This window comes from Drosophila hydei, unplaced genomic scaffold (assembly GCF_003285905.1).
Source record: "Drosophila hydei strain 15085-1641.00,03,60 unplaced genomic scaffold, DhydRS2 tig00000131-arrow-arrow-pilon, whole genome shotgun sequence".
In the NCBI taxonomy this organism is placed as follows: domain Eukaryota; kingdom Metazoa; phylum Arthropoda; class Insecta; order Diptera; family Drosophilidae; genus Drosophila; species Drosophila hydei.
The window spans coordinates 563,122-578,528 of NW_022045671.1; the positions used below are offsets into that span (position 1 = coordinate 563,122).

The 15,407-nt window shown below is 45.9% G+C and overlaps 1 protein-coding gene across 1 annotated transcript; it reads right to left on the reverse strand.

Annotated features, from left to right (window-relative positions):
• Positions 1 to 802: 802 nt before the first annotated feature.
• On the reverse strand, positions 803 to 7,055 carry LOC111596881 (transcriptional regulator ovo). The gene is made up of 4 exons (XM_030223099.1): positions 6,632 to 7,055; positions 3,119 to 5,959; positions 2,522 to 3,028; positions 803 to 2,437 (listed from the first exon to the last, which is right to left on the reverse strand). The coding sequence occupies exons 2-4, from the start codon at positions 5,732 to 5,734 to the stop codon at positions 857 to 859; spliced, it is 4,704 nt and encodes a 1,567-aa protein (XP_030078959.1). The 5' UTR covers positions 5,735 to 5,959; positions 6,632 to 7,055; the 3' UTR covers positions 803 to 856.
• Between the last annotated feature and the right edge of the window lie 8,352 nt (positions 7,056 to 15,407).

Sequence of the window (15,407 nt, forward strand, 5' to 3'; positions counted from 1 at the left end):
ATTTGTGTTTGTTTTCTTGTTGCATTCTTTAAGCGTTTCTTCTTTCCTTTCCTTCGTTTGTTTTGTTTTGTTTTAGTTTTCTTTGAGGTATGCACGGCCTTAAACAATTAAGTTTACATATAACAAAATAAAAATACAAATAATAATAATAATAATTGGAAATAAAAATTACAAAAAAACACTAAGACAAATAATTAATTTATAATTAATAATAATAATACAATTTAACATAAGTTTTGTATTTCTTCAATTAAATTAAATTTGCTGCTACAACAATTAGGAATTTCGAATACAAAAAAAAATTAATTATATATATATATATATACATATATATGTAGGTATATATAGCATATATTATTATAGGTATAGATTGTTTCCTTTTTCATATGGCAAAGTTTTGTTTTTGTCTTAGTTTTTGTTTTATAACAGCTGTGCTGAGTGGGCGTGTCTTCAAATGCCGAAGGCTTTTGCTATCAACTTTTCAAATTTGTTTTAATTTAAAAAAAAAAAAAAGAAAATAAATTCAAGAAATGAGTTTGTTTACTTTGGGAACAACAATTTATTGCAGCAAGGCGCAATAAAAATTTGTTAACAAAAAACTTGTTTTTTTTTTTAATATTAAAAAAAAATGGAATTTAAAAACATGTGAAAAAGGCTAAAATATTGTTTTGTTTAAATATAAATAATTTTTGTTTTGTTTTTTGTTTTTTTTTTTTTAAAGCGTTTTGCATTTGAAGACCAGCCAGCCCCTGAGTAACCCCTCCCAAGATCCCAACCCCAACCCCAACCCCCTAACCCCCTATGCCCCACATATATCTCTCAATATATATATATAAATATAGATATATCTTCCCGTTCAATACATTTCTATATCCTTTTCAATAATATGAAAGTCCTCCGTGAATTCCTCCTCGTACTCATTCTTAATATCAACAAATTCGTTTTTAATCAAATGATGCTCGCCGCTCAGCAACAGTTGCTGGCGCTGCTGCTGATGTTGCTGCTGTGCATCATTATCGTCTTCGTCGTCGTCTAGCAAGCTATCGTCGTCAGCAGCAACATCGTCAGCTGTTGTCCTGGCTGTAGTAGCTGCAACTGTTGCTGCTGCTGCTTTAGTTGCTGCCGTTGCTGCTTTGGCAGCGGCAGCAGCAGCAGCAGCAGCAACAGCTGCCGCCGCCTTTTTGCCAACAACACGCGGACGATTGTGCGTCTCGAGATGCTTGCGCAGATGATCCTTGCGACAGAAGCCCTTCTCGCAAATATCGCACATATGCTGCTTCAGACCCGTGTGGATGGCCTCCACGTGTCGCCGCAAATCGGTTTTGTGATGGAATTGCTTTGGACAGAGCTCGCACTTGTGCGGCTTATCTTGGGTGCGATGGCGGCCCAGATGCGTGGTGTACACATCCTCGCACTGGAAACGCTTGCCGCACTTCTGGCACCGATAGGGATACTCACCGGAATGGAAGCTCTTGTTGTGCTGCGTGAGATAACAGTTTTTGGTGAACTCCTTGTCGCATTCCAAGCACTTGATGCGCCCCGATGGCAACGTGGTCGAGTGCGGCGATGTTGAGCCGATGCTGCTGTTGCGACGTCGCTTGCTGGGCGGCCCAGCAACAGTTGCTGTTGTTGTCGACGAGAGTGCAACAGCAGCACGTCGCTTTTTGGGCAACACAGCAACAGTTTGCTGCTGCAGCTGCAGCTGCTCCAACTGCTGCTGCTCGAGTTGCTGTTGCTCAATATGTTGCTGTTGCTGTTGTTGCTGCTGCTGCTGCTGCTGCTGCTGATGTTGTTCGAGTTGCTGCAACTGATATTGCTCGTATTCGTGCTGCTGCTGCTGCTGTGCTATGAGCGATACCATGTCCAGCTCCAAGCCAGGCGTTGCACGCGAGCTGCTCACTGTGGGCGAATATGGAGTGGGCGTGGCCAAGAGCGTTAAAGTTGTATGTTGCTGCTGTTGTTGTTGCTGCTGCTGCTGCTGCTGTTGCGCCTCCTGCTGCGCCTGCAATGCATTTGTCAACGTATGCACCGGCGGCAAATCCCCCTCCTGCGGCGACCGTTGCGCAGCCACCGAATAGGGCGAAAGTGGTGCATAGGGCGCAAAGAGCGAGGCAGCCGGCATCAGCTGCAATATCTGATGGCCATCGCTGGTCGTGTAGGTGTCATAGTGGCCCGGCTCGTTACCAATAATAGTGTGATAGCTCATTGTGTGCTCCAGCACCGGCGGCAGTTGCTGATAGCATGGCAGGATGTTGTTGCTGCTGTTGCTGCTGCTGGAGATGTTGCTGCTGCTGTTGTTGGAGATGTTGCTGCTGCTGCTGATGATGTTGCTGCTGTTGCTGCTGCTGGTGATGATGTGTTGCGGCGGCCCCGGCGATGCTGCTGCTGCTGCCCCCACCGTTGCTGTTACTGCTGTGCTGCTGATGTTGTTGCTGCTGCTGCTGCTGCTGTGACTGTGGCTGTGGCTGCTGTTGCTGTTGGGCGTATGGCTGCTGGCCGTACTGCTGTTGCTGCTGCTGTGACTGCTGCTGCTGTTGCTGTCCACCAGCAACAGTTGTTGCGGCTGCAGCGGCTGCGGCAGCGGCGACAGCGGCTGTGGTGCCAGGTAATGCTGCTGCTGCTGCTGCTGCTGCATAGTGGTGCATTCCATGTCCATATTGATGTGCGTGTGGGTGGTGGGCGTGGGGATGGCCATGGGCATGGGCGTGTGCATGGGCGTGTGGGTGTGCATGGGGATGGGCGTGTGGATGGGCGTGGTGGTAATAGTGACCGGCAGCAACGGCTGCTGCGGCGTGCTGATGCTGCTGCACTGCAGCATATTGCTGTGCTGCTGTTGCATATCCAAAGCCAGCATGTTGTAGTCCATTGTTATAGGCGGCAGCAGCGCTGCCATAGGCGGCGGCGGCAGCAGCGGCTGGGTGCGCGAGAAATCCATTGCCTGCAACAGTTGGTGGTGGTGCGATTGGTGTTGCTGCTCCTGTTCCAGTTGCTGCTGCTGCTGCAGCGGCTGCAGCTGCTGCTGCTGCTGCGGCAGCTGTTGCAGTTGTTGGTGGTGGTGGTAAATAATAGGCGGCGAGTTGCTGTTGCTGCTGCTGCTGTTGTTGTTGCTGTTGCTGTTGTTGCTGCTGATGGTGGTGCTGGTGGTGGTGATGGTGGTGCTGCTGTTGCTGTTGCTGCTGTGATAGGGCCGCGACAACAGATAGCTGACCTGTTCCTGTTGCTCCAGTGGGTGATGTTGCAGCAAGACGTGCTGCTGCTGTTGCTGCTCCTCCAACTGCTGTTGCTGCTGCTGCTGCTCCTCCTCCTGCTCCTCCATGACCATTGCTGAGTTGCTGCTGTCCTCCATTTGCTCGACTTTTATAGTTGTGGCTATTGTTGTTGTTGTGTTGTTGTTGATTGTTGTTATTTTGTTGTTGTTGTTGTTGTTCAGCAGGCCCCTCATTTGGGAGGACGGCATTTGTGTGTTGTTGTTGTTGTTGTTGTTGATTGGGGCGGAGGGACCTGCTAGCCCGTTTGGGTGACCGTTCAAAACGGAATTGTTGTTGTTGTTGCTGCTGCTGCTGTTGCTGCTGCTGCTGTTGTTGCTGTTAGCATGCTGTGGTGAAGCGTTTGTCGTCGATTGCACTTGTTGCTGCTGCTGCTGCTGCTGGATGTTGTAATGGCCATGATAGTGGGCGTGGCCATTGGCATAACCATTGCTGGCAATCAATTGTTGCTGCTGCTGCTGAGCGGTGGGCGACGGCGAGGCCGAGTACTGCGACATGGCGGCGCCCACCTGCACGCCCGTCGCTCCGCAAACACCGCCGCCACCTCCTCCATAGTCCGGCGGACTTCTCGGCGGCTCCGGTGCTGGCGGTTCCTGTGTGGCAGCTGCAGCTGCTGCTGCTGCCGCCGCCGCCGCCGCTGCTGCTGCGGCAGCTGCAGCCGCATTGCCGCGTCGGCTGGTCTTCGTAACGGGATCACGTGCAGGATGATGGTGTGCGGAAATGGGCAGCGTTGCCGGATCCGGCTGGCCGCTCGACTTAACCGCATTCTTATGCAGCGTCGTATTGTAATGGCGCTTCAGATGGCCAGAGCTGGTGAACCACTTGTTGCACGCGGTGCAGTTGTAGGTCTTGGGACGACGCGCCTCGTTCGACTTCCAGGTGGCCGCCTTGGCTGTTAGACTGTTTGCCGGCAGCACAGAGCTGGAGCTGGGCGGCTCAAAGCCGCGATATGCTGTGCCAGCGTTGCCACCTACAGCGTTGCCATCTGTTGTTGTGGTGCTCGGAAACTCGGCCGGGCTGGTGGTCACCTCCGCTGCAGTCGGGTCAAAGGACTTATCCACATAGTGCTGCGAATCGGCATATTCGGATTTGATCAATGCATATTCCTGCTTCACCACCGTCGACGGATGGTACGGCGACTGCTTGGGCGAGCCGTAGTAGTGCGGCGATTTCTCTAGCAGCGGCTGCATGTACGCGGGCAGACCCTCGGTGGGCGTCGCCTGTTGCTCCCAGCTGTGCAGCGCACGTTGCTGCATCGATTGCATCGAATGCAAGGGATCGGGCAGTGCCAATGGCAAGCCGGCAACAACAGCGTCGTGTTGATGCAGCTGTTGGTGCTGTTGTTGCTGTTGGTGCTGGTGGTGGTGCTGTTGCTGCTGCTGTTGCTGCAACAATTGCTGATGATAGACCATCTTCTGTGAGTCCAGATCGAGCAATTCACCGCTGGCTGCCGCCGCCGCTGCTGCTGCTGCGGCCACCGCCGTTGGCGTCGGCATGGGCATCTCCTCCTTGATGTAGGGCGAGCTGGCATAGCCGCTGCTCCCGTATGGCGATTCTCCGTGCACATTGGCGATGTGCTCCTGCAATTCCGATTCATTTGTGTTCAAGATGCCGCACTTTTTGCACTGCAACTTGCAGCCGCCTCCCGGCGAACTGGGCGTGGCACTGCTCAATTGCAGATGCGATGATGTGGAGGTGGGGCTGCTGCTGCTAACCACTCGCGGACTCATTGCAGCAACAGTTGCTGCTGCGGCCGTTGTTGTTACTGCTGCCGCTGCCGTTGCTGTGGCATCTTCTACTGCAGCAACAGTTGCGGCTGCTACAGCCGTTGGCAGCACTGACGTCGGCTGCTGCAAATACGGATGATAGCGCACTGCAGAGGCTTTACTGTAGTCCACGTAGGCGCCGCCATAATCAGCTGCGCTCTGCTGCTGCTGCTGCTGTTGCTGATAGAATTGTTCATAGCTGTTGATGTAGCTGCTTGCCGCATAGCTCTGCTGCTGCTGCTGTTGCTGTTGCATGTCGCTGGCATAGAGGCTGCCATAGAGTTGCTGCTGCGGTGGTTGCTGTTGCTGTTGCGCTGCTGCTGTGTACATGTGGTGCGTTGCATATGGCTGATGCGTTATGCCCGACGCTTGCTGCTGCTGCTGTGCTTCAACAGCCATCAGCGATTGTTGCTGTGTTGTGGGCTGCGGCGTGCCTGGCTGATTATCGCTGGAGTCGGCGGCGGCGCTGATTGTTGCATTCGCATTCGGCGTTGCTGGCGCGCTGCCACCAGCAACAGTTGCTGCTGATGCAGTAGTTGTTGCTGATGCTGCTGCTGCAGTTGTTGCTGCTGCTGCTGCAGTTGCTGCTGTGCCGCCGCCGCCGCCGCTATCAGTTGCGCCGCTACTACTGCTGCTGCTGCTGCTGGCAGCGAGCGCCTCTGCCGCGTGCAGTGGCGGCATTTCACTTTTTATGCTCGCCATTAAACGTCGGCGTTGGCGTTTGCGTCGGCGTTGTCGTCGCGCTGCTGCTCATGTGGCTTGCTTCTTAATTGTTGCTGTTGTTGCTGTTGTTCTTGTTGCTGCTTCGACAGCTGCTTCAGATGTTTTTATTTATTTTGTAGTAGTTGATATTGTTATATTTTTCGTTGGCTGCTTTGCCGCTCGTTTTGGTTTTGTGTTTTGTTTATTTTTTTTTTTGTATTTGTACTGCAAAAATAAATTCGAATTTTAATTTAACAATTATAACAAAGCACACACACACACATGTACATGCATATGCACTACTTGCGTTCTCAGTTAACGGTGCTGCTTGAAGAGCGTAGCACAGTACAAAAGAGAATGAAAGAGAGTTAAAAATGATCACTTAGCAGCAGCAACGGCAGCAGAGCTCTACGCAGCCGCAGCGTCTGTTACTTTGCTTTGCATTGTTCATCGAAAAAAAAATAGCAAAAAAAAAAAACAAATACAAGCATGCAAAATGTGCTGCGACTTTTTTCATTTGCATTTGCATTTGCATTTGCTTTAGCAGCTGTTAAAGCTGAACTTAACAGTGCGCTCTGGTTTAGGCATGCGACTGCGTTTTACTCTGTTGCTGCTGCTGTTGTAGCTTTCACATTTCTTTATGTTCATAGTGTTCGTATACTTTTGCATTCACATACACACACACTTGCAAAAAAAATGGCAGTATATATATTTGTATATATGTATGTATACAGCTACATAACAATTATGAATTTGATTGGAAAAGACGATGATGATGACGATGATGATGGGCTGCTGATGGTCATGATCATCGCCATCTTCGTCGCTGTTATTGTTGTTGTTGCTGTTATTATTGTTGTTGCCGTCGTCGTTGTTGTTATTGTTGGTTTTGCTTACTTATCTGCGCCTTCGCTTTGTGCAGTTTTTGTGTTTAGCGGCTTGCTGCTCTCTCTCTCTTCTCCGTTTTCTTCTTCTGCTTCACCGAAACACAAAACAACTGAAGAATAATAACATAAAAAAAAGACCGAAACGAAGAACTTGAAGATTTCTTGGGATGTTGACTTTTTTCTTTTTTTTACTTTTCGAATTTAGAATTTTGATTTTGCGAGCGCGAAAAGAGTTTCGTTTCGCTTTCGTCTGTTGTTCGCCGGTTAGTTCTTTTTTTGATCGCTTCCTTTTAGCATTTGATTTTCGTTTTCATTCTTTTGGTAACTTTACATTTTGTTCACTCCACGATCACTTGAGAATATCCGTTAGATTTGTTTCTTGTTTCTTTTTAACTGCAGTTGAACAGAAAAAAATATTTACGAACACAATGCAAAAACAATACAAAACGCGTCAATTATTTGATTAACTTTTTATTAGTGTTTTTCTTTCGTTTTTTTCTCGTTTTTCTTTAAGTCCGAAATAGTTTTTTTTGCCGAAAAGTGTTGCCAAAAATTTGTTGTTGATTTTTGCCGTATGTTATATTTTTTTATATATTTTTTACATGTACAAAGAAAATGAAACAAAAAAGGGCGCTAAAAGCTAAAATAGCCGCTCCGCTCCGTTCACACGCTTCGTCGCTTATTCGCTCGTGTCCTTCTTTCTGCTACGGCGTTCCAAATACAAATGACGGAACGGAATTGTGTTTCCAAATACAAATGACCGACGTGCATGCGGCATTCTGGCAGCGGCAGCGGCAGCAATAGCAGCAGCAGTCGTAGCAGCAGCAGCGAATACTTACGCACACACGCACACATATGCGCACATAACAGAAGCAGCAGCAGCAGCAGCGCAGTCGCTGCTGGGCTGGCGTGCGTGTGCGCTTGTGTGTGTGAGTGTGCGTGCGCTATGTACAGCAACGACGACAACAACAGCAACAGCAGCAGCGGCAGCGCTTATGTGCCGTGCGTTTTGTGTTTTTGCTGACGTCGCCGTCGCTGCTTTCGCTGTCTCTTTCTGTTGCTGCATTTGTTTTTGCTTTGCCAACGCCGGCGCTGTTTTTGCATTTTGCTGTTGTTGTTTTCTTTCAACTTTTTTTTTGCATTTGGTTTGCTTTTATTATTTATTTACTTTGCTTTACGAAGGCAATTTGGCCATTTCTTTGCGATGATGCGGCCCCAAAAATAGTGTTCAAGCCCGACTTGGACCAACTAACCCATTGTAACTCGGCTTGTAGACTAGCCAGGCAACTGAAACAAATTGTTTTGGTTTAGTTTTGATGAGTTTTGTAATTCTTTAGCGATTCGTTGCATGGGTTCGTAACAAGGCGTTCAAGAAATGCGAAAAGAACTTAAAAAGAAAAGAAATGAAAAGTTCAGCAACAGCTGTTTCCATTGTTTGGCAGGTAGTTCGATCTGATTAAATTGGACAGCTTTATTAGGCCACATTCCTGCTCTATTAGCCAGCTTGACTCACGCCTTGCCTCTGACGAGAAATCGCATACACGTTCACCTCACACTTTTAGCCTAGTTTCCGTTGATTCTGTTGTTGTTGGGTCTCGTAAAACTTGTCAACGCTTTAAAATTAATAAACTCAACTTTTATGCAGAGCATAAAAAATACATATAAATTCATACATACATACGTACAAGTAAAAAGTTAGAGCGAAAAACTAAAAATAGATGTGCGAAGGGTTCGACTTCGAACTCGAAGTTTTTTTGTCTTTTTCATCTTTTTTTTTGGGCTGGGACGAATGAAAATGCCCAACAGTATTTAAAAATCTCGTAAGCCAAATGCCAGCTAATGGGGCTCAGCTACAGATACAGCTACAAACACGCATACTCTCTGTGTTTCTCTCCCTCCCTTTGCCCCTGGGCTGCGTGGGCCTTGAGGAAGAGTTGAGAGCGTGGAAGGCACGCCGAAAATTTACATACATGATTGTCATAAAAAATCAGCAAGCAAATTGTCAAATCCCTAAACTGACAATAAAACAATAAAGAAGACGACGCCGAAGACGTCGACGCACAGCGAAGAGGAAGAGCCAAAATAGGGGCAGAGCAAAAAAAAAAAAATGAAAACAAGCTTTACAAATCTCTGCATGCGTATGTATGTGTGTGTTTTGTATACCGTGGGCTAAGAGCAACTGCTTAGGGTCAAAGGATATTTGCGCGACATTTGATTATTTATTTAAGAAGGAAGCAACATTTAAATTGAGCTAATTCGCAGGGACTTGTACTTAAAATCAACTAATAAATGCATATATATATGTATATATATATATAGTTGTTGATTCATGAATACTGTGAAGAGGTACCACTGTATCAAATCTAGTCCTACAAATGCTAATTAAATGTTATATACGATCGTGAATCTTTATTGTATATAAATTAACTGCAACGCAGTCGCGTTCAAGACAAGGCCTTGGAGCAGCGGCAAAGAAATTTGTAGAAAAAGCAAAAAGTAATTACAAGAGCAGCGCAACGGCAGCTCGTGAAAAAGAGCTGAAAGCTGCGTGCGTTACGTGTGGAGGGGTGGGTGATCTTAGACCTTCTCTCTTAGACAGCTGATGCCTCAACCGTTGCTGCAGCCGGCTCAAGTGTGTGCAGCGGGATTAGGCTGTTTTATAGCGCATTTATGACACGCAACAGTTGCGAGAGCGCTGGCGCAGGCGCAGGTAGAGTCGCCTAACTCAACTCTAATTACAAGGTGCATGCGTGTGCGTGTGTGTATGTGTGTGTTATGCTACGTCGGGGCAGATGCCTTGCGTGTCAGCGTCAATCACAGCTAGCTAGTCCTTAATGCGTGTCCAGTGTCCAGCTCTCTTTCTCTCCCTCTCTCGTGGTCTCTCTGTGTGCATGGCAGTTAATGACTTTTTAATTGAGCGCGTACAGCTGTCATTGTCAGCGCCGTTACTTTTTAATTAAGGGAGAGTGAGAGAGCTAGAACGAGTGCGAGGGCGCCAGCGGGTGTGAGAACAAACAAACAAAACCTTAAGCCGACGTATCGCCCAGCTTCAACTTCAGCTTGAGCTTCGTCTTCGGCTTTCGGTTCTCTCTCGGCTTCGGCTTATGTAATGCGAGCGCCACTCGGCAAGCCGTTGGCGCCGCCGCTGGCGTCGTCGTCGTTGGCATCGTTGGCGTTGACGTCGTTGCTAAGCATATTGCGCTGCCCATGAGTCACACTCGCATTGGCTCAGGGCCAAAGCCGTTGGCAAACCCCCTCCGCCCCTTCGCTTTTGCTCTTTTGGCGTTGCGGCTGCGCCGTTTGTTGTGGTTTCGCTGCGCGTCTGCGCCGTTTGTTGTTGTTTTCTTTACTTTATTATTTCTTTTCTTTCTACTTTTTTTTTGCTAAAGCCGGCTTGGAGTTTACTCTGCTGTTGTTGTTTTTCTCTTTTATTGTTGGTGTTGGCATTTTGGTGTTGACTTTGCGGCAGCGTCGTTTAATATACATATGTATGTACATATATAAATATATCTGTGTATGTATATATATATATACATGTATGTGCATGTACGTACATACACATGCGTATATGTATGTTAACGTATACATACATATGTAAAATATGAATATTCGCCGTTTCTTTTTGGGTTCGTCACACTGAGTCGCTGTTGCCTTGCAGCCTTTTTAGCATAGGCTCAAAATGGGCACAAAGAAACGCGTGGCATTCACAGTAATTAGTGCAACAGATTTACGATGCTCTTAAATGGTTGGCTCTCTTAAGTTCTAAACTCAATTAGGTGCACTGTTAGAAGAGTGCTTTTATCGGCATATACACTTATGCAACTGTAAGCTCGGTTTGCAATACGCAGCAATTCCACTTTTCCAATTCCTCCGCTGCATTTGTTATTTGTAGGAACAGTTAACAATTGAAATTCCTTTAAGTTTATTCAATTACTCATGTATTTAAATAATGTATGTCCATACATATGTGCGTGTATTTGCTTGCGTATGTATGTGTATGCGTACCGTGTAGTGTGTGTTTTCTATGTACTCATAAGCCAAACATCTCATGTAAGATCTATTTGCTCTTCACACGACGACAATTGTCAACTACACAGCGAGAATTCGTACTGTCTATAATCAATGCTTCAGCACTGAGAGAAAATATGTATATAGTCATCGATTGAAATGACTTCAAACATGGGTTGTCCAATGAAATAAAAACTATTCATATAGTAGTTAGTATTCGAATGTGAAGAATTTGTATTTTTTTTTTCGGTTTTTCTTCACCATATTTTCGTTCAGTGTGGCTTGTTGTTATTGGTGGATTGTTTTGGCTCTGAGCTGATGTTTTCGTTTGCACAATCTCGCCTTTTGGTTTCTGTTATTCTTTCTTCCTCTGTGCCTGTTTCTTCTTCTTCTTCTTCTTCTTTTAGTGCATGTGTGTGTGTGCGAGTGTTTTTTCAGCGTTTTCTGTGGCTTTTTGTTGTCTTAGCACTTCTCCGGCATTTCAACTTCGTCTCATTCCACGTTCCTCATTTGCATATTTCTAGAGATTTGCTAAGATTTCGCCTGGGATCAGAATTGGATAGCTAAACTGATCCCAAGCGAAACAGATGCCTATAAGCTGCTGATCCCAGTTACTACTCACAGCTGGGTTGGGGGTGACAAGCGAGAAAACTGACGCACACACGCACGCAAGCATATGAAACAGTACACACATACATATATATATATATACATGTGTACGTCTGTATATGTATGTGTATTAACGCATGTGCATACAAAGGAACTAAGCCAAACCAAAACAACAAAATGTACGACAAATGCTGCTCAATCATAATTGAAAGCAACAACAATAACAACAGCAGCAGCAGCAGACGAAAAACAACAAAACACAGAGACAGAAAAAACAGCAGATGCACAACGCACAAAAATGCCAACACACGCACACACACACAAGGGGCAGGAATTGAATTTTAAAGGAATTCAATTTGAAATGCAAACAATGCAACAGCCACACACAAGCGCACACACACACACTCACACGTACGCTAAACATGCCAACGCATTGCGCGCCAACTGCAACAAAATGGCAATGAAACGTCGGTGTGAGAGCAACAACTGCCAAGTGAGCAATGCACACGAACAAAAGAGCGCTGAGCAGAGGGAGAGAGCGTGCGTAAATGTGGGGTGTTGTGTAAAATGGCTGGCTAAAAATTGTGCAGTCGCTGTCGCTGCTGTCTACGTCGCTGTCACCGTCGCCGTCGCTGTCGTCGCCGTCGTCGTCGTCGTCGTCGCAGACGTCGCTGACGTTGTCTGCATGAACAGGCATGCTGCCCCGCTGCTTGCGAGCCCGTTGTGCGTGTCTAATTTGCAGTGCTTGTTGTTGTAATTGTTGCTGGCATTTTGCAAATGCAATGCATGTGCAACACGTGTGACACACACACACGCACACAGCCACACACTCGCTGTTACGTACATATGTGGGCCCCCTGTGCGTGCTCTAATTTTGCTCATGTTTGCCGCTTGGTTTTATTTCTATGTTTTTTTCCTTTGTTCCTTATGTCATGTTGTTCTTTCGGTTTGTCTTTGGCACATTTTTATGAGTCAAGCGCTGTACAAATGTAAACAAACCCGCCCTCAATCGCACAACGGCGATAAGCAACATGTTGCTGCATTCGACACTGGGCAACAAGTGCATTTGCATTTGCATTTGATGTTTGCTTTTGTTTTTGCTTTTGCTTTTCTCTTATGCTGTTACAGGCAGCCATAAGTGCTTTAAGTTCTCTCTCTTCAATTATTGCTTGCGCTTTGCTCTTTGATCAGTTTATGCTTTTTCTCGTTGGTCTTCAACTGATGGGCTTGTTGCTGTTGTTGCGTTTGCTGTTGCTACCCAAAAAGCAAGCGAAATTAATGTGAATTGTTGTTGTAAAGCGTGTGGAGGGGGTTTGTTAATGGAATGGCCGACACTTGTCAAAACTTGACTGCCATTTGTTGTCTAACTGTACTTTTGTTAAGCTCCCACACATACACACACGCACACGCACACGGATTGGTCACACACATGCGCCAACTTTTAATCATTAAAAATTGTAACTGTTATTAATATTTAAGGCTTTACATAAGCACGCACACACAGACACACATGGCCGTTGGGCAACTAACCGTGTCGCTGTATTATGTATGTACACACATACGCACACACACATATATATATATATATATATATATATATATAGTCTCATATAAAGCTTAATTGCACGCCATCGTGACCGTTCTGTTCTCCTTCTCACACTCTCCCTCTCTCTCACTCACTCCCGTTCCTTCCACCTGCTCCTTCTCTTACGCAGCTCTGCTTCCTCTTGCTCAGCTCACTCTAAAATATCCAAGCGCCAATTTAAATTTAATATCGACGCACACACACACACACACACATGAATGAGAGCCACCACCACATTACATACACACACACGCGCACACACGCGCACACACACACACACACACACACACACAAGAGAGCGGTCTGCTGCTTTCTCGTTTCTCGCTAGGCGTTTCTCGTAAATCTATTTGGCACATTCATGCATAAAGTATTTAGTATCTTTGAGATACCTTTTTAACCGCATGCCAACTACACACACCCACACATGCACACACACACACACACACACACATGTCCAGGCCGGATGACAGCGCAAAGTTCAGATGGCAGCCAACCAAAAGCGCGGACAACGGCAAAAAGATGAGCGCCAAACGTCGACAGCGGCTGCGGCTGCAGCAGCGACAGTCGCGGCCAAACGTCCAACACTTTCGCTTGCCAATGGCCAATGGCATGCATGTGTGTATGTGTGTGCTAGTGTGTGTGTGTGTGTGTGCGAGTCGCGCTTGGGCAAAATAAATTAATTTCAAATGTAAAGCTGCGAGCATGCAAAGTGCCAGCGCACACAGCAAATACAATTTGAACTACTCAATGCACACACGCACACACACACACACTCACTGGCACACACGTACGCACAGTTAGACATCGGCCAATACAATGGCAGACAGCGGGGGGCATGCAAATAGGAGCAGGCAGACGTCGGGAGGCATTGCGGCAATCACAACAAAAAGTGGCTTAAAAGGAATTGGATAAAAAGCCAAATTCGATTGAAGTTCGATTACAACTGAGAGTTAATCGATAAGACAGCGACGCTGCGACTGTTAACAGATAAGCTTTTCATATTAATATTTAATAATCAATTGCAAAAGTAAATTAATGTAGAAATCGATCATTAATCGAAATATTTTATTGTTATTATAAAAGCCCTAAAAGTTATCGATTTTTGATACTACAAAGTAATCTAGATTTGTGAAACAAATACTTTTCAATAAGTAGCCACCCACAGCAGATTCAATTGATAAGACACAGAAATCGATAATTAATCAAAGTAGCGGCCAACAATTAATCGAAGCAAATATCGATCCACAAACGGACCAAATATCAATAACTAATCGTTAAGTTATCGAAGCAGTAGTTGAAATTTATAATTTTTGATCGATTATCATTTCGATTAATCATCGATAACTGCGTCAATCAATAACTAACGCATGCTGAATGAAATGCTTATCGAAGCTCTTGAAATTCGTATAGATACTCCATTTGATTCATCGATCAGTCTACGTCCATCTGGAATTTAAGTGTTCTTAATTAGCGTCAAGTTTTTATGAGGAAATTTTCTTCAAACTGATCAAATTTGTATTTGAATAACTCAAGCTTGGCCATATATATATATATATACACTTCTAGATCACAGTTAAAATAAAATCTCTTAGATTGGATCCATTTGAGAGTTATCGATTTGAGCTCTATTAAAATGCAATGGATGTGCCTCGTTCGATTGGTTTAGAGGACTTAAAAGATTTTGAATAGATTTTGTAGCTTGTAATTGAATAGCTAAACAGTTTTGGGGCATGTTAGCTGCAGCTTGTGGCATGCAACACGATGCCCAGGGCAGATGAGAAAGGATATAAACCTTTTTGAAGTACGAGCTACCTGTTTAAATACAGAGGACAGGCGGAAATTATGCGAATAGCATTTGAAATGTGATGAAGCAGGGGGTAGGGCGGTGGGGGGTGGCTGGTGTAGAGGGTGGGGGTTGCGCTTGGGGCTGGGGCTGTAATCTGTTTGGCTTGTCTTAAATGAAACTAAGCACGGGGCGGGCGCGCAGAAGCCAAAATGTGCGGCTCGTGCGTTTAGTTTTTGGCCAATGGACGCAGCAACATGAGCCGCCCATCGATAAGGCCTACACACAACGCACACACACACACACACGCACACACACAGAGAGTAACTCGCAAAGGGATAATTTACGAAATTTGAATCTTAGAAAATGTTAAAAGCATTTCGCTTGCTCTCGCTCTATATATACAATATACATATATATATATATATTATGTGTGTATGTGTGTGTGTGCGTGTGCGTGTGCGTGTGTGTGTGTATGTGTGTGACTGCGCATGTATTTCAAAATTGCAAAATGTCTACATGGACATTCAAAGTCAGCAGTAGCAGCCGTCCGTTCGTCCCTTTCCACAAACTCCCTCCCACACACACACACACACACACAGCATACTCCTGCTTAAATCTGCCCTACTCCACCCACTCATCCAGGCCTGTCCATCGTCTACACACACATGTAGCACACACACACACACACACACACACACACACACGTATACTCGTACATCTTGCGTCCTTGCTCAAGCTCATTTGTACGGCGCGTCGTCTGGGCTGACAGTCACAGCCGCAGCTACCCCTTGCCACCGC

Coding starts and splice junctions, on each gene's coding strand:
- LOC111596881 (XM_030223099.1), bottom strand. CDS start 5,734: ATGGCGAGCATAAAAAGTGAAATGCCGCCACTGCACGCGGCAGAGGCG. Junction 3,029..3,118: donor GCACCACCATCAGCAGCAAC/AACAGCAACAGC, acceptor CAACAGCTGCCG/CAGCAGCAGCAGCAGCTGCA. Junction 2,438..2,521: donor ACAGCAACAGCAGCAGCAGT/CACAGCAGCAGC, acceptor AGCAGCAGCAGC/AGCAGCAACAACATCAGCAG.